Raw genomic sequence first — 23,271 nt, 5'->3', positions numbered from 1 at the left:
ATTTTTAAGTACTTTTTTTGGTTACAGAATTGCGATAAAAAGATTAATGATTTTTTTTTCAGCTGTACGATAGGATTTCGACCCGGGTTTCAACGCCATGCCGGGCGCCGCAGACAGACGCAGTTCAACGTGCGCGAGAAGTGGAAGAACTTCTTCGAGAGATCGAGCATTCGGCAATAAGAAACATCGATAGGGCCGATCTTCGGGAGCTCCACGAACTTCTGATTCAGCCGCACATGAGGGTGAGTCTGTGAACAATATCAGTTCGTCGTGTTTGGGTCACAAATAACCTTTGTTTTACATCCTAGATGAAGACATGAACTTTCTTGGCTATAGTAACTCAAGTAGGTGGTGAAACTTTGGGGTAGTTTTACTTCTGAAGTTTGAGTTGCTCCCGCTATAAAAGGAAACGTGTCCTTCATTTCGATTATTTTACAGTCTTCAACGTTTCATCCAAATGAAGGGATTATTAACACATTACAGTTTTTAAAACATCATAGTTAAAATGTGACAGAAGTTATTTATGACTCAACCTAAACATTATTAACAGCTTAAACCGATTTATTATTACGTAACTGTAATTAACATAGTTTTTAGCGAAATAACCAATAGTAGTAAATTTAAAATTCAAAAATCTGGTTTTTAATATATGGGGGAGAAATGGGAAAAGACAATTTTAAATTGTAGCGCTTCTTAAAGACTAATTTATGATTCATTTTTTTCTTGATTATAACAATTCCTGACAATCGCACAGAAGTTCTCAAAATAATTTATCGAATACAACACTTGTACAATTTAATCATTTGTTGTTGAACTTCATCAAATAAAACGACGCACTACTTAAATCATTTATAGATTCAGGAAGCAGATAGGAATGAACATTTATAGAATTTTTATAGAAAAATAAGAGTCAGTACTTAGCCCAACGAAGTGTTATAGCAATCCAATACGAGGTAACGGAAATATAGTAACCTTTTTGGAGAAGTGGTACTTATAAATATCCACTGCTGGTGCTTTTACCTTATTTATTCTACTCTTAAGTTGCCTGGAATTAAACCTGAAATGAAACCTGAAGCGCCAAGGCAGTAAAACGGTCCCCAGTTTATTTCTACGTCAGAGAAGGTGTCACGAATGTATCGAACGAATGTTTACCATTGCAAAATGGTATTCTTCCTCTAAACTCTAATTTTCGAAAGGGATACACTATCCTATAACAGTCTCAAAACGTCGAAAAAACAACCCTAAGTTACTTTTACTCTATTCTACAAATGAAACTTGACACTGCAAAATGTTAAACTTGTTTTCATCTGTTTTCAACGAGTTCCTAATTCCTCAACGTCTGAAACGTATCAAACCATTGCTTCCTGCTAACTCTCGTTTTCAGTAGGGATAACACTCCGATAAGTCTGCGGCGTGCCACGCAATTGCATTGATCTTTCTTTTCGTCGTGGTTGGTGGTAGTATATTTACCGCGGTGTTTGACATTGCCCGCGATACACCGTAAATAGGGTGCAGAAATGTAGGTCGATCGTTAAAATTCTCATTTAAAAATTCCGTAGCTGTAGCGAGAGGAACACGTAAAGAGGGGAACAGACCGTTCGAAAGAGCAGGAGGATCGACTCGGTGGGAGGAGGAAAAAAAAGAGCTGGCAAAGGTAGACGAAAAGAGCTGGAGAGCGATGTTACCGTGAAAAGAACGAGTTCTGATAGCCGAATGGATCTATGATCCCACCGCGAACCGAATTAATTTCTCCTTTCACTCCGTATGCTAGACGTTCATTGTCCTAAGTCTGTTGTTCGCGAAATCACGTTGTCCGATTTTCGTCCACTTGAACGCTGATGAAACGTGTAATCAGTCCAAGGATTTTCGAATTTCATCCCTCCTGATTCGGTGGACATCGATGCGGTGTCCTACTTTAATTACACATGAGGATAACACAAGACGGTGAACGAAAATAGAAAAGACTGAACCACCGAAAATATTGCCACTATTGCATTCTTCATTCGATTCCATGCAGTGGTTTCATTTTAGTAAAGAACCCGTCTGGCACTTTATATAGAGTATAAATTGGTATCCGCTTTTTCTTGCCTTGGCTGCGGTTATTGTTCTTTTATGAGGGTACACGTCAAACTTCCAGAATTTTTTCAAGATTTAAATACGTATTTTAATTCGAATGAAAGAAAATACATTTTGTTGTTAAGATACGTGTTCTTTTTTTATATTTTGAGATGTCGATGAAATTTTTTTTTTCTCAAAGAGAAGGATAATGCTCCTTTCATATAATCCCGAAATTTAATTTTGTGGAACGTGGTAAATTTTCTAATTTGTTTACGTTTCATCTTATGTATTTCCTCATCGATCTGTTATATTCGGGATGAAGTAATAACAACAACTGCTTCACGTGGAAATACATAATATCAAATTGAATTCAGTATATTGATTCGCATTGTTTAAAATTGAATTCTGTAAAATGCAGCTGGAATTTTCAATGTATTTTATAATATGGATACGCGTATATACATATTTGAAATCCTGTTGCGCACTAACCAATTGTTTTTTGGTTTAAAAATTAAATGGGAACGAAGTAGTAACCATTTTGTGAATATATTAATGGGACGTAAAATGTTTTGCGATTGAAAATGTTTAGGACACGGAATTTAATAACAGAAATAATAATTTAGTTCTTCAGAGTTGATGTTTCTTCTTCTTGAATATGAATATGAATAATACATAATGCTGTTCTTATATTTTAATAACGCACAGTATTTTCATTGTTTAATTTTAATTTGTAATTGGCGAAAATTCAATTTTCTCTTACTGATTTAATTTTATTATTCATTATCTTATTTCTCTTATGAAAATTAATTAAAATTGATACAATATGTTGTTTCCGAGGATATCTAGCTTAATTATTTTAATTAAATTTCCATTCAGTTACTAAAAAGGTAAAGTGATATAATGAATTCATTTATCTGCTTTTACTGAATTTAAGAATTTAAAAAGTAGCACATATACCGTTTACACATTACTAAATATTTATAATTTCACAAATGTTTGAGTTTGATGTATAAACTCCTGTGTAAGATGTACGTAGGCGCTCCAAAGACATACACACGCAGCGTCTCAGAGGTACACATCAAATATTAACCTAATCGTGCGTCCTCATTACGTTCAATGCTGATTGAATCCCGGCAACGATCACAGGTCGCGAAACGACCATAAGTAACCTCGCTTAATGTCTTATCGTCAAATGGTACTCGAATATAGGGAGGCATCAGCTTACTGGCTTGCGTTCGCTCTGAAAATGATACTTCAAAGGAACGTGTTTGTCAACTGTTCTCTAACTGTTGCGTTAGAAGTGTTCCAAATGCTCGACTGTGTTTACAATCGATCAATCGCATCGAAGACCTTTCAGAGCAGAATAGCGAAGGAGTTCCGTAAGAACGTAACCCATTCCCCGCTGCTTGTTTATTGGAAAACAGAGTGGTTCGCGAACTCGTCACGAATATTTCATCGGGTATACACGAAACGTTCGTGTCGTGTGTTACTTTCGTGTGGATTCGCTTCAGAAATGCAAACAAGGGCTGCGATTAACCACACTTTGTCGCAAAAGTCTATATAACAGCATAAAATATATAAAAATCGTTTGAAATTGTCACGAAATCCACGCACGTTTGTAAATACACATTGCAATGTTTCATTTTTTTGAATTAGGTGGGTTAGAAAGTTTTTCACCTCTTGGTTTGCTTTTTATATATGGTGGGATATAGTTTAACTGGCCTCAAAGGTGAGATTAGTGATAGTCGTACACTTTCATATTTTATTTAAAGCTATTCATTTAGTTGGCTATGCTATACATCACAGTTAAACAATAAATAAGTAAAAATCTAAAAAAATTGCACATATACCATTTACATATTATCAAATGTTCATAATTTTGCGAACGTTGATTTTTATACCTCACCTTCACAAGTCGAAACACATTATTTCTTGTATTTTACTTTTTAATACAGAAATATGTACCTCACGAAAACCTAAACATAACAATTAAATTAGAATTATTCTTACTTAATTTTCTACATAAATAGAATTTTACTAAATTCAAGCTGTCTTATACGTATTATATGCATGTGTATCTTCTTAAAGTGTATGGATTATTTATAATTTCCTATATAAATGCAATTTCATTAAATTCGAGAAAACGTATTAGCTGTAACAAATGAGTATCTTCCTAAAAGGTGTGAATTATATAGATTTTTCATCCTTCGTACCCGTATGTGGACGTTTGTGACCAATTGTGTCTTGACATTGGTTGTTTTATGTTTCATTACGTGTTAGCCATCAGCGGCCACGTTCCAAGCGTGACAACGATGCGGTTTATTACCGCTCTACAGCTTAATGGTTAAGCAAATACGTCCAACCACGGTAATTGCATAATTAAGACTGCGCAGAATAAGTTCCTGCGCCGTGCGACATAATGCCGCTGTGGTCGCGTTTGGTTTCTAAACGTACTTATGCTGGTTATTCGCTACTCTCGAAATCATAGTTGTTGGAATTGCTAATTGAGTAGGCTGTGGGTATTGTTATATACCTGATTGCTGTCAGATTCATAACTAGGGTAGTATGGAAACAGAATTATTGTTAGAGACCAGAATTATTTTTAGAGATTTCAATGCTACTTTGATTTCCCGTGCCAATGAGAATTAGAAAATCCTGTTTTATTATGCAACCTTGGACTTTGTTAATAAAGTCTAGTACAATATTTTCTAGACAAAACTATAATTATTTTATTTCTATCAATAAATGGGTAAACTTAGTTAACCCATCAATGATCCACAAATTTGTGTTAAATATTTTATTTTTACGTAATTCCACCGTATAGGGAAGGAAGTTCAAAGTGCCATGTGTCACGAATGTATCGTCTCCTTGAAAGAAACTCTGAGTCCTTTGTCCAATTACGTTGCGCAGGTTTGCTCTTGGCAACAAATAACTTCTCCCAATATGCTTCTCTTACTCTACCGGGTGTCTCATTTAACTCTTCAAATACCTCTAATACTAAGTGCTTTGGATGAACCCTAATTTGATGTAATTATTTTCGTAAGTGGATGTATGAAACTCAACTTCTTTATTTTAAATCGAAGTTCTTTATGACGAGATAAAAGTTTCAAGAGATATGCATATATATATATATATATATATATATATATCGTAGAATTAATAGTGTTTAAATTATAAAATACTACAAAAGGAAAAGGTACACCTTAATATTTTATACCTAGAATAATTTACTAAATCAAATTCAACCAAAAACACTGATCGTTCTGTTAACTAGAAAAAAATATTATACTGCATTTCTGTTAACACATCCATTTCCCTCGCATATTCATACAAATTACTCACATCGAAAAACATCATCTTCCAAACCATTTAACGTTTATGTGGGACGTTCTCCAACATAATGAACCATCTCCGAGATATTCGAGGGGATCGATTTAAACGGGACACCCTAGTACTGTCCACGGGTGGAGCTCCTTGCAGCACATCGGATCCTCCTCCTTCATGCTCCGTATTGTGTTCGTTCTTGTTCTTATCCAGCATTGCCCAATATTGATCATTAGCCGTGGTGACACAGCTTTAGATAGGATCCGAGCCATCGACTTCGCCAACAGTGCACGAGAGTTCCTAAATGGTCGTTCCAGTCAAGCATTGACCGTACCCATAGCAGTTTAACTCCACTGATCGGACGAGGACTATAATAGTCCTTTCTGTGTGCGCTTCCCCCTACCGTTGACTATTGTTATCCTAAAGGGCGCGTGCATCTAACCCGACATCAACCTGGCAGAGCATCGTCCTATTCAGTCTACACGTACACAATTGGACACATTCCGATGGTTTCATTCCGCAGCAGTTTTCAAGACATCCAATTGAAAATAACGACAGCTCTAGCGAGGCCTTGTTAGTTTTTTCAACGGATTTCGAGACCGTATACGCGTCTATGCAAATATATATTAGAGAGATCATTAATGAATAAAACAAGAGTGGGGCTAAGACGAGAGCCTCGAGGATCGCTCGAGACGACCTTAATTGGCGAAGAAAGTGAGTCTAAAGTGCGGACAATTTGTGTCCAATTACAATAGATTTACAACTCTCGAGCCAGGGCGAAACATGTTACTCTAACAGCCGGGGAAAGCTCATTTTGATTCCAAAGTACCACGATTCGTAGCATGAAAAGTTGTATCATCGTTCCACTGTGCCGGAAGAGCTACGAGGTTACTGCGGGGAGATACAGCTCGATTGTTTTTGCTGCATCGGTTAGCAACTCGTTGGAAATTTTCGATAGTTGGACGAACTTTTGCTTGAATGGAGGTGGAGAGAATATTCAATCAAACTTTCCTATTCGTTTTCTTTGAAAGTTCTTAACCTTTTGTGTTATTGATACCATTTAGAGGCTGCTTGAACCTAGTCACACTTTGAATGATGATAATCCCGAACATTACAAGATAGGTCTCGTTGAATCGTTTAACGGCAGAGTTCTTTTTTCAAATTGAAATATTTTGCAGTATACGTGAAAATAGGGTAGGTTTAAGTCATCGTTTAGATACTTTCGAAATGTTTACAAAATGTAGTCAGTTTGGGGATCTGTAACTTTAAATCAATTTTGAGATGAATAAACAACGTGAACTTCTTCACGTAGACCGCTATGTACTTTAGTGTGAACAAAATGTATGATATTCAGTATTTAACATGATATGAATCCTTGGCAGCGGTGAAAATAGCTATACAATTAGTGATATAAGGACTGCAAGGAACAGTCGCGACACTTGTTCTTGAACAATACAAATCCTAACACGTACTCCGTTTTACAAAGCTCAGTGTGCGAGGAGCAAACAATTCTTAACATAAGTATGTCCACACTGAACGCTCCATACAACATGCCTGACCCTTCACTCTAGTCATCATCGAGTCGTAGGAACTCAACATAAACAACTGCGTACTGCGCGTTCCATCTAGCCTACTTACGCTTTAGTCATCTCTGAGCCATACTAACTCAATTATCCCAGGAAAATTTAAATCCCCGCATTTGAGTGCCAGTTTTCAAATTAATATAAGCAACTGCACCTTGAACCCTCCATCTAGCCGACCCACCCTTACATTCTAGTTATCATCGTTCCCAGGAACTCAATTATCACAGAAACTTCTGCATCGCATGATCGACAGTCTTCCCTTCCCTCAGCTGTCCCCCGAGAATGCCTCCAACTACTCCCCCAAGCCCAGCTACCACCCGTAGGACAATAATCCCTAAACACCCCGAGATCCAACCATGTCCGCCAGCGTGAACGCTTCCGGTAAACACGACACGTCCAGAAGGTGAACCGATCCACGAAGTTGGGTCACGTTTGCCTCGCGTTTACATCTTCCAGCGTCACGGGAGGACAAACCGGAACAATTGGCAGCTACTGGCGTTGGTTGTGCTGCGAAAACGTTGGACGCGGGTCCTGGTAGCCGTGTCACGCGGCGGTGGACGAGGGTGGCAGAGTGGGAAGAGAGAGACGGGAGGCACGAAGGAGCCAGAGGGTGGGGGATGATGGTAGCTGCGGAGGAAGGGGCGAGACCGACCTGGGGGGTGGCGAGCTTCAGGGTACCGAAAGCTAGTATGCCGCAGAATGTAGATCGCGAGCGACGCGTTCCGCCACCCCTAATCCACGGTTTCGTTGACGATTGCGTGTCCCCCGTGGTCGATTCCATTCCAAAGGAACACGTGGGGGATGATCATCGTGCTCGGTGACGATTCGCTGTTACGTCTTCTTCGCGATCGTGCTTGCATTCATGAAAACGCGACACGCGCGGTCCAACGAGGAAAAAGCACGATTCTATCTGGCAGCTACCCTCGCGCACGGACTGTAAACAGCCGGTAGTTCAGTGAGCCCCGACACGACCTCTCGCAAACGTAACGCGTCCTCTGCGCGGCGCTGTCAGTATACTGTGTTATCACTTGTGAGTGAACGGTGTCTTCGTTGATATACAAGTGCGATGTGACACTGGTGGTTCGCGGATTCGGTATGCTCGAGAGAAACGAGGCTTCTCGGTGCTGTCCTGCCCGACCCCGGTTCGAGAACTGGGCTTCCATTACCCCCATCCGCGCTTTAACCCTCCGTTTACGAGTTCCTTGCCCCTAGCTTAGATTTGTATTTTTTATGAAACCGTATCCCGTCGAGCTGGATGACGAGAAACCGGAGCCAGTCGGAGATATTCCTCCATCACGGGAATTAATTTCAGTTTTGTCCTTTTTGTTTTGGCAGAATGCGTGTCTGAGGCTCTTGAATAGTTGAATAGGAAAATAGTTTGACAGAAGTAGGGCGGCTGAATGATCATTTTTATAGATTTTGTTCGTTCGTTAGGAATTTGGAACTGCGTTGTCCAGGTGGAATTAGGGAATATGTATACCTTTAGTGGTTTCTTGGGGTGATTAATGACCTTTGTGAAAGGACTACTTTGGAGGGATCTATTACTTCCTTCTGGGCATTAATTTCGATTTGCTTTTATTGGGCACGTTCTTGAGATAACTTTTGAATAGTGGAGTATAGATTGCTAAACTTTTAATATTTTTTAAAATTTCACTTACTCTTTGACAGTTTATATTCTTATTCAAGAGATTTAAACTGCATTCTCCATGTGGGCTATGGGAATCTATACACCTTTAGTGATTTCTTCCAGTGATTAATGTCTTTTATGGAAAGACTACTTTAGCAGTAGGTATCTACAGTCAGTTGGACATATAACTTCCTCCTGGTCATTAATTTCACTTTGTTTTTACCGAACATATTCTCGAACTGACTCTTGAACATTGAAAAATAATTTGATAGGATCAAGATAATTAGAAGATTTTTTGAAAAGTTACAAAGGTTGTAATCCATTGTTTTGTTCAATCACTAAAAGCTACTTAGTTTTTACAGGTTTTTTCAATGATTAATAAAAAGACTATTTTAGTATTAGTTGTCCACAGTGAATTAGACGTTCAACTTATTTTTGAACATTTCACTTTATCGTTAGTAAATATGCCTAACTTCTGAACAGTGTGAAATATTGTGAAAGAAACAGGATAATTAAAAGATCCTTCTAAAAATTGTACTCACTCAGTACGAGTTCAGAACTCCGATCGAAAGATTGGAATCCATTGTTTTGTTGTGCAACGGGAACCTACGAGAGGTTTTAATGATTTTTTCAGGGATTCCTGGGATTTATCGAAATACTATTCTACAGCGACAATATCTATGAAGGCTGTTTGACATTTTTTCAAAATGTTAAAAATAGACTTTTAAATTATACCAAATAATAGTGACTGTAGACAATTAGTTTGCCTTTGTCTTTCCACGTGATTACCTTGACTCTGTTCTGCGTGTTTCCTTGAACTAAATTCTTTTTGTAAGGTATCGAGGCTTTATACTCATTGGAATCCTTGGTGCCTATTGTGATGCTGAACAGACACCTATAGTACCATTAACCCCTTCATGCCCGCCGTATTATTTGTGACACACGCTAGATTCCGAATATTGTTATTCCTATCGCACAATCAACTGTGTACTTTTCTTTTATTCCTTCTATTCTTTATTTTGCCCTACTATTTGTAATGACAGTCTATTCCATTTTTTAGTTCGATAATTAATTATTCATGCAATCAATCGGCATTGTATTTTGTTATATTTAATTGTATCTTCTTATCAACAAAATAGACAATAAATAAACGGAACAAAGAGAAGACATTGAAAGTCATTCATCGTGTTGTAAAAATTCCATAGCATGATTAGGAACTGCGGTATCCAAAGCCAGTTTATATCAGAGTCTATTTGGAAAATTAGATTTCCTTTGTAATTTCATAAACGAACAACTCTCGTAAACTGAAATTACCAACACGTAGAAGAATTGAGTTCTGTTTCGTCTGCTTATGGTGGAATTTGTTGGGGTATTTGAGGGCGTTGGTCTCGGGCGTTCACCACACACACGAAAAGATACTGAACGTCTGCGTTCTCAAAGAGCGTACGTAAAAGTAAATAATGGTTTCCAGAGAATAGAATAGTATTCGCAATATCCACGAGTTTCGTTTCTATTTAGAGTGACGTAAGTAATATTGGCTGCTCTGGGTGAAAACAGGAACGGTTGATTAGCCAGGGCACTCATTAACCTATGGGATACTATTTTAGGATCATATCAGTTTTCAGCCACCCTCGACCTTGCAAAATAACGCTTCTATTTCTTAACATTAATCTGCTTATAAAACATTTCCAATTTTTATGTTCAAGGAAGAAAGATCTTCTAGTATATAATAGGGGTGAAAATTGGATACCCTTTTTTAGTGAATTTTTAAAAATTCCACTAAATGAATATTTTAAGTTTCTTTAACCTAATTTAGATTACGTTGATTTAATCTTGTAATTTTGTATTATTTAATTTTTGTAATTGCAACTATTTATTTTATGCTTAGTAAAACTTGGAAACTTTCTGTATGTTCGGAACTGAGAATATTTATTTTAAATGTAGGAACAATTGAAAATGTTCTATCGTCAATTTTTTCACTTATCTTTTGATTGGCACTGGAAATTTAAATTGATCATAGAGTCATTAGCTTTGACGACTGAAGAAAATTCGTATTAAAATCAGGAAGTTTCCATTCATACATGTTTATAAGATTCCCGCAACAGATTCTCCAGTTTCCGCAGCTGAGAACGTTCGCGTTAAATTTAGTGTAGATAACGTAACTGTCCAACCATGCGATGAAAGGGTATGTCTGTTTCGCCTGAAAATGTAACACGCGAACTCGTTCTCCCACTGTCCGAAATATTTTATCTATCAACGGGATCCGAGTAGACTGGGTTAAAACGAAGTTACTCTCTCGCCATGCGAAATAGACCTATCGATGATTCGCTAGTTGGCACGCTGCGATCGTTAATAAATTTAGCCTTGATAGATGGAAAACCAATAATTTTGCGGCTTCCTCGATGACTCTAACCGCATTCGCCTTTCGGCGTGGGCGGTGGTTTCCTTCAATTGCCATCGTATTTCGCGTCGCACCCCATTCTCGTCGTATAATCGGTTCATCTTACCACTTACAAGTGCCTCTTTTCTATCATCTGATCTTTACTCCCGGGCTATACTTCGATGACGTAAACTTCGTATCGTAGACAGCTTGTCTGAGTCAGCTATTAAGGACTTGGCCCTCCCCGTGAAAGCCGGCCACGGATGCCGGAAAGGCGAGATATATTGCACACTTCACACAATCGTCTTGTATCTTAAAAAGTCTCGCCGATATCTTACATCTCTCATCGCCTCTGCTAATCCGCGTGATCGATAATCCTCTGAGGATTGAACGGTTAAAAAGAATACTCCGGGGATTTCTCCGCTCCTCGTGAGTTGAACTCCAATTTAAACCCCTATCATAAAGAATATACGACTGGGATATTTCTCCGCGAAGCATGGTCGCGTGGAATCGTCCTTTTATTGAAAGAGTAAATATTTTTTCAAAATTCTATATTGATGAAATTTTATTACGCCAGAGATTTGTCAAATTCCAAATTTCTGTGTAGTTATTGTTCCTTATCGCGTGACTGCGTACATCGATTGTGGTTCTTTGTACAAACGAAATAGAAAACTGTATCGTTTTATTACGTTGCATTTGTGGGTTCCCCTTGTGTAGTTTCCATTTAAATCTCTACCTTCAAGGATATATCACTGTGATATTCCTCCATGAAGTATATGGGTCGATGGAATGTTTCTTTTATTGTGGATTTTTTATTGACAAAAATGTATCATTGGATAAAATTTGAAACTGTAGTAAATTAGTCCTTTATTCAAAATGTTAGGTTGTATAATAATGATTATCTTTTACTACCTCCTGATTATATATTATTATCTTATGTATTCCAGTATATTTTTAAACAAGCGAAATAAATAAAAAATGATGAATCGTTTGTTCTTCATTTATTAAATAATAATGATTAGACTATAGAGTTTTTACATTTGTGCCTAAGTTTACACGTATGCCTAATATATTTTATAAATTAGTATAATATTAATAATAACATTATTTCAATTTATTGTAATAATATTCATTTATTATATGCGTTTTATATTTTAACATACTACAATTTCATAAGTACGATATGAATTCTAAAAGGAACTATATTTGAAATTGAAGAATGTTAATTAAATACAACTAAACTGCTCTGCAGTGCTTTTATTCGTCGTTCAGTGTTCGAATAAGATTTTGCCTGTCTCTGAGCTCGGTATAAATGTACGGTAGGGTGACTCGTAAGGTACACGTGCGAATCAATCTAGTCTACAGGTTGTAAAGGTACGTTTACACGTCTATGCGGCTCCGCCGTAGCACACGCTTAAAATCCTTGAAAAGGCACCATTCGTTCGTGGGTCGAGGTTCATTGCACGCTATTGGAAACAACGTGAAAAGAACTTGCGCGCTACTCTACGTATGCTTGATAGCCCATAAACACGCATTTCTATGTCGGACATTCCGTTTTCAAGAGTACCATCATAAAGACTGTTCATCTTCAAGAGAGCACGAGTTTGATTCTTTATTGTTTGTATCACTGGTTACATACTTTCTAACGGACAGAGATGGTCAAAATTAAGTTCGATCGATACATGCCGAATAACATCATTTCATTTCATAATACAAACTCTAGGTATTACTTAAATCAATATTTAATTTATATAAAATAGAATATTTACGATTTCTTAGACTACTGTTTGTTTTAATGTTAATAGATAGGAACAATGTGATTTTACTAGCAAAATCTTCTGAATCTAAATATTCAGTTTTACAGTAATTTGCATTGAATCCCTTCATTTGCATGTTCTTTGTCTTCATTGTAATGTTATAGCTAAGTTCCCTGAACAATATCGTATTTACCTGACTTGTTTTTATTTCATTTTAAATATGCTAATTCGTGCAATAAATTTCTTGTGATAGTATTTAGTGAAAAGAAAGTGTAGAACTTACGATTTGTTATCATTGTATAAAAACGTTTTAGAAGTTCGCACAGTTAACGACTGATGTCTCTGCTGGTTGCTCAGTAATCTGTCGATTTTTTAAATTGTTTATAGTGGAAATCCTAACAAATTTATTTTATTCAGCTATTACATCAGATTTGTTGAACTTAACGAAACTATTTATTTTTAGATCTATTTACTCTGTTGTCTATTCATTTGTCTAAAATTAACTTTGAATTCTTATTGTATTCTTTTGTTGACAAACCTCAGTTTCTTTCTAAAACGTTTGACTTGCAAAGTACGGAGTTTTCTTAATGATACCAAATTTTATTCGAGAACAGAGGTGTCAGATGTCGCGAAATAACTATGTAAATTCCTTTTCCTATCGGAACAATGCAAAAATTTATTTCCATCGAAATTCCGTCTTCGAAATGCTGCATACATTCCCTTGGCATTACTTCAGCTTTGTCTTGGAAAATTCGTACGTAGTCAGCTAGTTTCAGAGGCGCGAGTGCAGCTCGTACGTATCTACCATTCTACGAATTTTGTATTACTATCACGTCGATGCTGTAAAACAAAGTGCCAGTATATACGAGGTTGTTCGGGAAGTAGTAAAACTGATTATACTCGCGGAGTTTAAGAACTTCGGTGAAAAACGAGACACTGTTCAAAGTATGAAAACGGACTTACACTAACCGATTTTTAAGTAGCCGTTTCGTTGTTGTAACATTATTAATATTATGAAAAATATTATTTACTAATTGTTTTTAATATCATTGAGATTACTTTTATCTCTATATGTTTTTTTAAATACGATCGGTCTTTTTTCAGAATTTTGAATAACTGTTAGTCTCTAAAAATAAAAATATATTTGTTTCGATTATTTTAAATGAAATGTAGAGAAATAAAAATATTGTGTGTCAGTATAATTTTTGAACACTTTTCATGTATGTGTGCAAGTGAATTGGGAAAGTTAATAATGAGAACTACTGTATTTTAATATGTGTTCTTATTAACTTTCTATTTGCAATTATATTTTGATTATTTCTGGGGAAAATGAACCGATTGAAATTTGTTTCGTCTAGCATAATCAAGTTCAAAGTATTCGTGTACTCATGAAATAAATTTGATTAGTCCATTACCACCGAGATTTATCAAGGTTATCGAGTTATCTAGTTCACTTCATTTATTATATAATATAATATAACTTCAAATAATTGTCTAATGGTTTAATTTTGCTATATTAACCAAACCTATTCGCTTTATTAATTTTAATACGGATACATAAAACTTAAAACTTCATAGTTTACCATCGAATGCGAAAAATTGATGGATATAAACAAAAGTTTTAATACATTATTATACTATCCTTATTTTAAAATGGATTCATGGTAACTATCCTTCAAGATTGCTAAACAATCTGACACTCTAACCTCTCCTAACATTTTTCCTAATATTCATCGCATGCAATTTGACTGCTAAAACATTGCACTGCCTCCATGCAAATAAATGTGCACGTTCTCCATTTTTCTAACTAAAGTTTCATGCTGGATGGATCATCACGCTGAATGCAGCAATGTTTTGCAACTCGTTCGTTAGGATGAACGACTATTAAACTGTCTTCGTGAAAGAAATGTGGTCAGTCGATGGTTTTATTAATTTGGCACAGGGCTTCGAACAAGCTCGATGTCCCAAAAACCCCGAGTTATCGTTGTATCCTCAATTACAGTTTTGGCAAAACGATCGTATGTAAATGCCCTCGTTTCTGCGTGTACGTAGCTGTATTCTCGCGGTTGGCTCGGTAGATTTTACATTATTCCGGGAATATATATCTGGTAAGCCCGTAATTTTTTACTTGTTGCGAAATTAATGAGTGGTCGATAGCAATTTGGCACGGTAAAGCGTGGGTTCCGCGTGGGCCGCGCGAGCTGCGCTCATAAATTCAGTGGAGCGAGACTTTTTTATAATTCATTCAATGTATGAATTCGTGGAGCGTTCACTGTACAGAATTTGCTTCATTCAGGTTTTAATGCCAATGTTGACGTAGGCATCTACCGAATTTTTTTGAAAATTCATGGAATATTTCGGGAATCTGCCAGATTAGCATTTTCAGATTAAATTTGAAAGAACTTGGATACGTTTTCATTCATTATTGTCGTTGTTCTATCCTGTTTTGTATAATGTAAGGCTTTTATAAGGTGTACTAATACGATTGGCTCCTTTTTTTATATTTGCTGAGTCTACTGCTTTTACAATAAATAATAACTAATACTGGATTGCTCTGGACTATCAAATAACTTACAAATTATTAATTTATAAAACCAGTTTGTATCATTTTCTACAGGAACTACATGTAAACTCATCTACACGATATAATTATTATGACAGAGTCTACTTTAATGGAATAAAAATTTGAATATTCAGAAATTAAACTGGATTTTCAATATAACACTAGGTTATTTTATATGTATCCTACGCGAAAAATATTAATCATTCACGAAGTGTGCATCATCTAGTCCTATCCAGTGTCACTTTCAACACGTTCACGTATTACAGTTAAAAATTTGCAATTAGGTTAGAAAGCTCCCCACTACTACATTTGTCAGCATATTCCTTTATGCATGTGTCTTAAAAGAACATGAAATAGGAATAATGAAAATTGAACCTATCCAGAGACCCTCGAAAAATATTTTCCCCGACAAGAACATTTACAAAATTTGTCTCGATTACCCGCAATGTCGCATAAAAATACTTTCCCGCACAACGAACCGCCTCGACTCGTTCCCCAAAGATGGCACCCACATAATAACCACTCTGTACCATCGATAAACCGAATCAACGTGCCGCAGGCGCCGCTGCGATTGAATCGACAACCCTTCCGTGATGGAGCGATAAATAATGAACTCGATGCAGGGGAGGAAAAGGGTTGCGAGAAAACTGAACTGTTCCTTAGAAGATGTATAAATATTCCATACCAGACTGTCACGGGCCACCGACGTCGAATCTTCCCGCGGCCAGGACACGTTGATTTCCTGGAAAAAAAGGGAGATGCAAAGCAGAGAAGTCCGCACAGTCGTAGGAGACCTGCGCGTTAGCGCATTGATTGAATTTTGTACAGCTAGCCGAACGGAGTGGGGGATATTGTGGAACGACAAGAGGAATGGAGAGGGTCGCGGGGGTGGCTAGATTTTTGAGGGTGGGGGCGAATCGAGCGGGGATTTGGAGCGACGGGTCGTCGGGTTGGCGGGTCGACGAAATCGTTGGAGTGGGAGAACTCGCTGGAGCTAACATTGCAACCCGTCTTAGCGTGTCTCTTCGCTACCTTTTCTCTTCGTGCTCGTCGTCAAAGTTAAGCTGAAATCTTCTGCTTTCCTTCTGTACTCTTTTTTTTTTCGATTCGTGTCCCTTTTTTTCCTCGTTGTCTACCTCGTCCCATTTGTCGTTCCGTTTCTTCATTAGTCTACGTCGAATTCCTAGCACGTTGTCATTGTCGATGAACGTTAAAAGTTTCCCACCAACCATGGAGGCATCGGCGTCACCCGAACTTTAACATTAAGCGCGATTCGTACCTCTGGATTAATGATTCGAAGTTCCTGAGAAGTTGTTATCAGTGTCCTAGGAAGTTTTGATAAAATTGATTTCTAGATAGTGAATCTCTTGTTCTCATGCTTTCTTTGATATATATGATTGCAAACATTGTAAATGAATTTTTATCAGAATTTCATACAAGTAATTGTAGTAGCTTTTCCTCTGTTTGCTGTAATAACGAAAAAATTTAATTAAATCTTAATTATTTCATCTTAAGTTATTCTACATTCATTATAAAGACTGTTTTTTTTATACATTATAAATTACTTTAAATTTATTATAAAGACCCTTTCTCTGTGGTCTATCTTTCTTTTTATTTTCAGCTGATTCCATTTTTAATAAATCGTCTCAATTTATTCGGTATCTTCTACTGTTCGAATATTCCATAGGTAAAAATAAGTTATCGGGTTCGCACTTCTCCTTAGTAATAATTCAGGAAAAATAAAATTTTTAAGATTTCCAACTGTTTCTCATTTGGTAAAACGAAGAATTTAAACGCAACAGAGTTTGTTTAACATTAATAAAATAATGTATGTGAAATATTGTCCTTTACTAGTGGACAAAAGCATTGAACAACGTAGATGTATTCATGGCGCACGAAAGATTAGCTCTGCAAGTAGTAGCGACCGTATTGGGTCAGTCATTTTAGTCAGCCTTCGTTAGTCCACAATCTACTTACTCGTACTACCGCATTCTCCCTAATTCGGGACTGGTATTTCCAGTTTCCTAGGACAGACGCGATACTCCATAGCACAAAATATACAGGGTGGGTCAAAATTCGTGAATCCGACAGGAATGTGATGCTCCTTTAAAATAAATGAAACATGTAGAATAATAAATTTACGTACGAGAATTTCATTCTATAAAAGAAACATTCTAAATATTTCGTCTAACTTTTAATTTCTCAGAAAACGAATTCAGTTCTACGGAATTCATATAAAAATTTAATTTAACACATTAAAGAACTGAGTATGTTTTTCGAAGTTGGTCTGGATGTATTTATTCTCTCGTACAATTATTATATTATTGCAATACCTTCCGCTCTTCTTTACTGTGTTTTCTATACTAACTATATATTATTTCGATATCTTATTTCTTTCCATACACGTTTCTACTTTCTTACGTAATTTGTCTCATTTTTATGGGATCGCGAGAGACTCGAAACGTCGTATTTAAATAATTCCTACAATCATATGAGACCTCCGGTTATTATATTTCCTCTTGCATACCTAGAAATGCGGAAATCTTTGCGGAATACTCGTTTATTCGTTTCGTGATAAATTATTTCGCAGTTTTCGTTACTACAGTTAATATTATTCCTCCTGGGTCGATGCCGGTGAGTAATTACCGTAATCAAATGTTACGAAAAAATCAACGATTTCCATGATTAATATTCCCTCATTTGAGTCCCTCCGCCCGTGAAATAATCGGTGCAGACGTTTCCGTGTAAAGTTACACGGATAACTCATCTTAATCAGGCCATTTTCCCTGATGAAACTTTGGAATGCGAACCGTAGAAAGAAATTCTTATTTCAACTCGAGTAAAGTAGCTGGCGATGGGGGAAACCTGACTGCTGAAAGGCACTGGGAATGTAAGAAGTGGTGTTTTGGGTTGTTCACCGTCTGCCTGGGAGGTAATGCCAGCCTTGAACAGAATGAGAAATGTCCCGTTGGATAGGGATTCATCACTGCGCAAAGCATTACTCTGCGCGTAAGAATATTACGTAAGAGTGTTCCTCGTGGCAGCCAAATCGTGAGTGTCTTGCAAATCGGTTGGCAGAACCAGAGACTGTGTTTCTGATGTATGCTATCTTAGGGGCAAAAAGCGCTCGAGACAGGACATTAATACTACAACTAGCGTCGCTTAGGTCGTATCTGTTATGCATATAGAGAGTAAAGAAGCAAATCAATTGATCAGTATATACTTTGTTCTCTATTTCAATTATTTTCACGAGAAATTGCAGCAGAAATATTGTTAATAATGTAATCATTCTGAAAGGAAGTTAAAAATATTGTGCAGTGGTGAAACATTGGTTAGTTAACCTGCTTGGTTAATCTCCTAAATTCTAAATCTTCTAAATCTTCAAACTATGGTATATTATAGTATAGATTATAATATTCTGATTGCTACATTTGAATTCCATCCAGAGAGATGCTCTGCTCTTCAGTGTACGTATTGTATTATACAAGCTGCACTGTACTTCATGGTACGAATCGAAGAAGGAGCGATTCTTCTTAATTAAGAGCCTGCGGGTATCCTAACTCTCAGGTTCGAGTCGCAAGAAGACAGGTTGGAATGGGACGAGTCCCGGAAGTATCTCTACCACATACGGCTGCTTGGGATTCCAAATGCTTAAGGATTAAGAAGGCTAATCCTTTATTCATTCGTCCTCAATGTCTCTCGCGGTGCATCGTCTCTATTTTGTACACACACCGTCGCAATGGCCCCTTTAAGTCTCACAAACGAAGAACTTCCGCATTTTATGGGCTACAGTAGGTTCCCGTTTCCAAGTAACAATTTTTCAAATTACTCTGCAGTCCCCAATTTATGGTTGTGTAGTGCGTTGACCTCAATTATAGACGTAATTTTCTATATTCGCCATTATTAAGTACATTACTAGTCTGAGTTATTTCGAGTTACTTCAAACAGGAAGGAGAATTATACTGTTATGATATATTATGAAAACATACATTTGTGTTTAGGTTACCTTACCTTAGGTTACCTTATTACTTCGAATTCCATAAGCGTACTCGAATTTACAAGTTACGAGATTTATGTAGATTTTATTATTTACTATGGTATTTACTGGAATGTGTAATGATACTTATTGACTCATTTCTAGTGAAAAAATTCGTTCTTGAGTAAACCAGCACGTTTTAGATTTTAAACAAAAATTTCATACAAAGAATAAATGTAATTGCATAAAACGTGATACGTTTTACTGACACAATATATTTGGACAAAAATCACTAATTATCACGAAAAGCACTTAACAAACATCGAGTTAAACTTTGTGCCAATCAGTATATCAACGAATTAACTATTTTATTACTAAAACATATTGCTCAAGATCCCACACACCAAGTCTGAAGAGTTCGCGAAGACAATCGCACATCAGGCGTTTTGTTTAAACGGGGAAGAATGTGGTTTACAGTTCTGGCGCGGTTTGTAGTTGTGGACGAAAGGAGGAGGGGGAGAAAGTCTCGCATATTTCTTCTCTAGGATGACTTTCTATTTATAGCTAAAAAATGTGTTTCTTTGTTGGACGACAGCCGAGACTTGAATGTAACGAGTATTCAAGTGGTGCGATAACGGCGCGCATAGAGCGTTGGCCTCGAGAGGGAGTCTGTGGATCGCTTCCACAGCTTGGGCAACTTTTTTTTTAGGGCAGTTACGTCTAAAAGGGGGCGTTTCTTAAGCAGCTTGGAGAGACTTACAATTTAAGACATGACTCATTTGAAAAGCGTGTTTTCACTTCTGGGTGCGCTCCTCGTGAATGAAATCCGATTTTCTGTTCTAGCATCGCGACCTCTTTAATCTGGCAAAGTTTCTACGCGTGGTTCTGATTTTGCATGTTTGGTTAGGCTTGATGAATATCGCACTGAATATAATTTTGCCGTTCTCAAAAATGATGTACTTAAAAATTGGAAAAATTGATCAATAATAAATAATCTATCGATGAAGATTTATATAGGGGTTGAAAACTTGATAGGTTTACACAAACTTACGCTTTATATTGTATTATTAATCGACAAAAAATTAATATTTTATAGTTTCAAATAGACTAAATTAAATTTTGTCATGTGTCTAGAAAAATTGCGCATAATATACTGTTATGTTCTAACGTTAAAAATTTCAAACGTACGAAAAATTAAATAATATATATAATAAATGACTCAAGTTAAAACTAGAATTCCTCGGTAAAACCAGAATTATGTAAAATGAATTTGTAATTTTATTTAAGAACGTGTTTGCTCAGTTGGTAAATTGTACATCTGAATGGAGCCAGTACCTCCGTCGAATTATTAGGAAAACTCGATATGGTGACTTCTTTGCTTGTATTGAGTGCACACGCGGACGCATTCGCGAGCGTTTATATGCGCTAGCACATTGTCAATTCGTTTACACAGAGCTTGCGCGCTTCTTTTGTCGTGCGCGGTACGAGTAGGGAATTTAAGATTCCTTCAAATCGCGCGAAGCAGCCCCAGGGAATTTGGCGATATTACTAGTTCTTGTGTTTCCTACGGGCAAGCATTCAGGCCATGCAGGTTTTGTCATCGGGTCTCTTTGTTTGCGTTCGAGCATAAAAACGCGCTCATTCCGTGCTCATCTCTTCCCCCGTTAGCTTTCTCCAGCGTGATACTGTTTTTGATTTAGCACACGCGCAATACACTGTGTATGTGCATATTCTTCCTTCATCGTCAGTCCTCGCCCTGTTGACAATGCCGAATGAGGAATATTTTCTTTCATGTGTTTCGTATCGAGTTCGAAGGAAGCCTCTCTGTGTTTCGTGTTACGCGTCGTTATCGCGCCCAATAACCACAGAAAAGTACACAAACTAATGGCAAAACTGCCTGCAGTTATACTTTGTTTCTAGTTAGGATCGAATTCTGTGAGTATTTTGTGTTATCACTGGTTTTACGTTAATTAAGACCTGGGCACTCAGGAGTATTTCTTTCTATGGTTATTCTGTGAATCAAATTGTAAATTGAAGGTAGACTTATATTATTGTAACTTGCTATGGGAATTTACGCAGGATTAAATATTAATGCTATTATATTTAAATGTAGAATATATTGTACCATGCACTTGCCATATTAGCATGTGGCTTAAGCGCACGAGATTTATTGTGTAATTATAATTGAGATTCGTCAGTGTGTAAAGTTCTCAGCATTTGCTGTCTAATAAATTTTAGTTAACAATATGGATCCTTAACAAAGTTATTATGAAATTTAAATTATTGATTATGTTATGGAACTGATGACTGGATTCTGTACTGTGTATAACTCTGAAAACGACAGCTTTCAAAATTATTGATGTAATAGTACTTTTTATTTGAATAAAATTCTTGAAAAATTTCTTAAGGTTTATCAAAACATAAATAAATAGACGTCTTAATTACAGAAAAACTGTACTATTCATTCATTGATATTATAATATAGTGTTTATATATTTACCCCTTAGATCTCAACAAGACGAATAATTGTTGGAAGCAAATGAATTAATTATCATAAATTAATTACGATCGAATTCATACCATTGCACATACAACTCCTTTCAACATTCTAAAAATAATTTACAAATTATGCCATCAATTTTTCGAAATAAAAATTTGTATTATAATAAACAACACTTGCGCCGAGATTTCCAAACAGTGATTCTCATTTCTCGACTTCACAGAGCTTTTTTATAATATTCTACAGTGACTCAACCGATCGCATATCCTCATCCAAAATGTAGCACGTCGCGTTGCCATTTTTACAACTCCTTTTTCGTGGTTATTTTTGCGCAATCATGCGTCCGTTTCCGCACAAAGACGAACGCGGAATAGAACGAGCGAATGCTTTTGAGATAGTGCCAATCCTGTCAAGGTCCCACTGTTCGCAGTTTCATCCCTGGCTGGGTCCTCGGGGGAGAAGCGACGGAATAGGAGTTTAAGGAAATGGAAATGCAGAAGAACATGCGAATGCATAGAAAGAGGGTTAGGAAAATGTACGGGGACGGAAAGTTTAGAGATGGGGTTGAGGGTGGAGGAGGGAGGCGTTGGAGATGGGGGAAGTTGGCTTCCAGGCTAAAACGCTTAGTGCACGTTACTCATTTTATGGCTTAGTGCCCGAAACTCGCCCTCGACGTCGGCCAACCGAGGAGCTTGTACGAGCAAATATTTCGATTGCTGATCTGACTACTTCTTAAAATCTACAGGGTACTTCCAAAATATTCTACCATCTGTTTATAACGAAGGGTTTTATTAAAAAGGCTCTATGATTTTCTTTTTGATAAAACACAAATGTTGTGAAATGGTTCTTTTTTATTTTAAATGAAAGCACATGTTAAAATAGAATATTTTTCTGAATAACTGTCAATAGAATTCAGAACAGTTCCTTAACACTTCCTGCAAGCAAAAATATAATAATGTTTTTTTTCTCAATTTGAAAGTTATAATTAGTTTCCATATATATACAGCTCGTCGATCAAATACTTTTATTTTAAAAACAGACCTGAATAGCACTTGTTTTCTCGAACCATTTTTACAAATTAATTGTAATCAATTCTACATGTTACAAATTAATTGTAATCAATTCTACATGTTACAAATTAATTGTAATCAATTCTACATGTTACAAATTATTTCTCAGTTACTAAAAGCAAATACACTCACTGTACTTTAGTCCCATTTAATTGAGTTCGTTTGTTTAAACATTGTATCGTATGCATAATAAAGCCAGTAATAGAACAAAAGCAAATGTGAATTAATATAATCAATGAATGAATGTATCAGGACGTATAGAAGTTCAAAAGTTTTATTAAATTTCAGGGAATTATATTTAATGAGGTGTAAAATTGAAACGACAAGTGCATCCTGTAAAGACGGATTAATTAATTCCACCGAATATTCGTTTGTACATGCTGCCGTCAAATTTGAATTTCACATCACTTGATGCATTTCTTTTTTTTGAAAT

The 23,271-nt window shown here is 36.5% G+C and overlaps 1 protein-coding gene across 9 annotated transcripts in view; it reads left to right on the top strand.

Moving 5' to 3' along the window:
- Positions 1–23,271, top strand: part of LOC128885914 (peripheral plasma membrane protein CASK) — a 244,341-nt gene that overhangs the window by 47,695 nt on the left and 173,375 nt on the right. For all 9 annotated transcript variants that reach the window (XM_054140288.1, XM_054140285.1, XM_054140286.1 and 6 more), the window contains one exon: positions 63–242. In XM_054140288.1, the coding sequence (XP_053996263.1) occupies positions 63–242 (180 nt within the window). The remainder of the gene's footprint in view (positions 1–62; positions 243–23,271) is intronic.

This window comes from Hylaeus anthracinus, unplaced genomic scaffold (genome assembly GCF_026225885.1).
Source record: "Hylaeus anthracinus isolate JK02 unplaced genomic scaffold, UHH_iyHylAnth1.0_haploid 11982, whole genome shotgun sequence".
In the NCBI taxonomy this organism is placed as follows: domain Eukaryota; kingdom Metazoa; phylum Arthropoda; class Insecta; order Hymenoptera; family Colletidae; genus Hylaeus; species Hylaeus anthracinus.
This window is presented reverse-complemented; position numbering and strand designations above follow the sequence as displayed.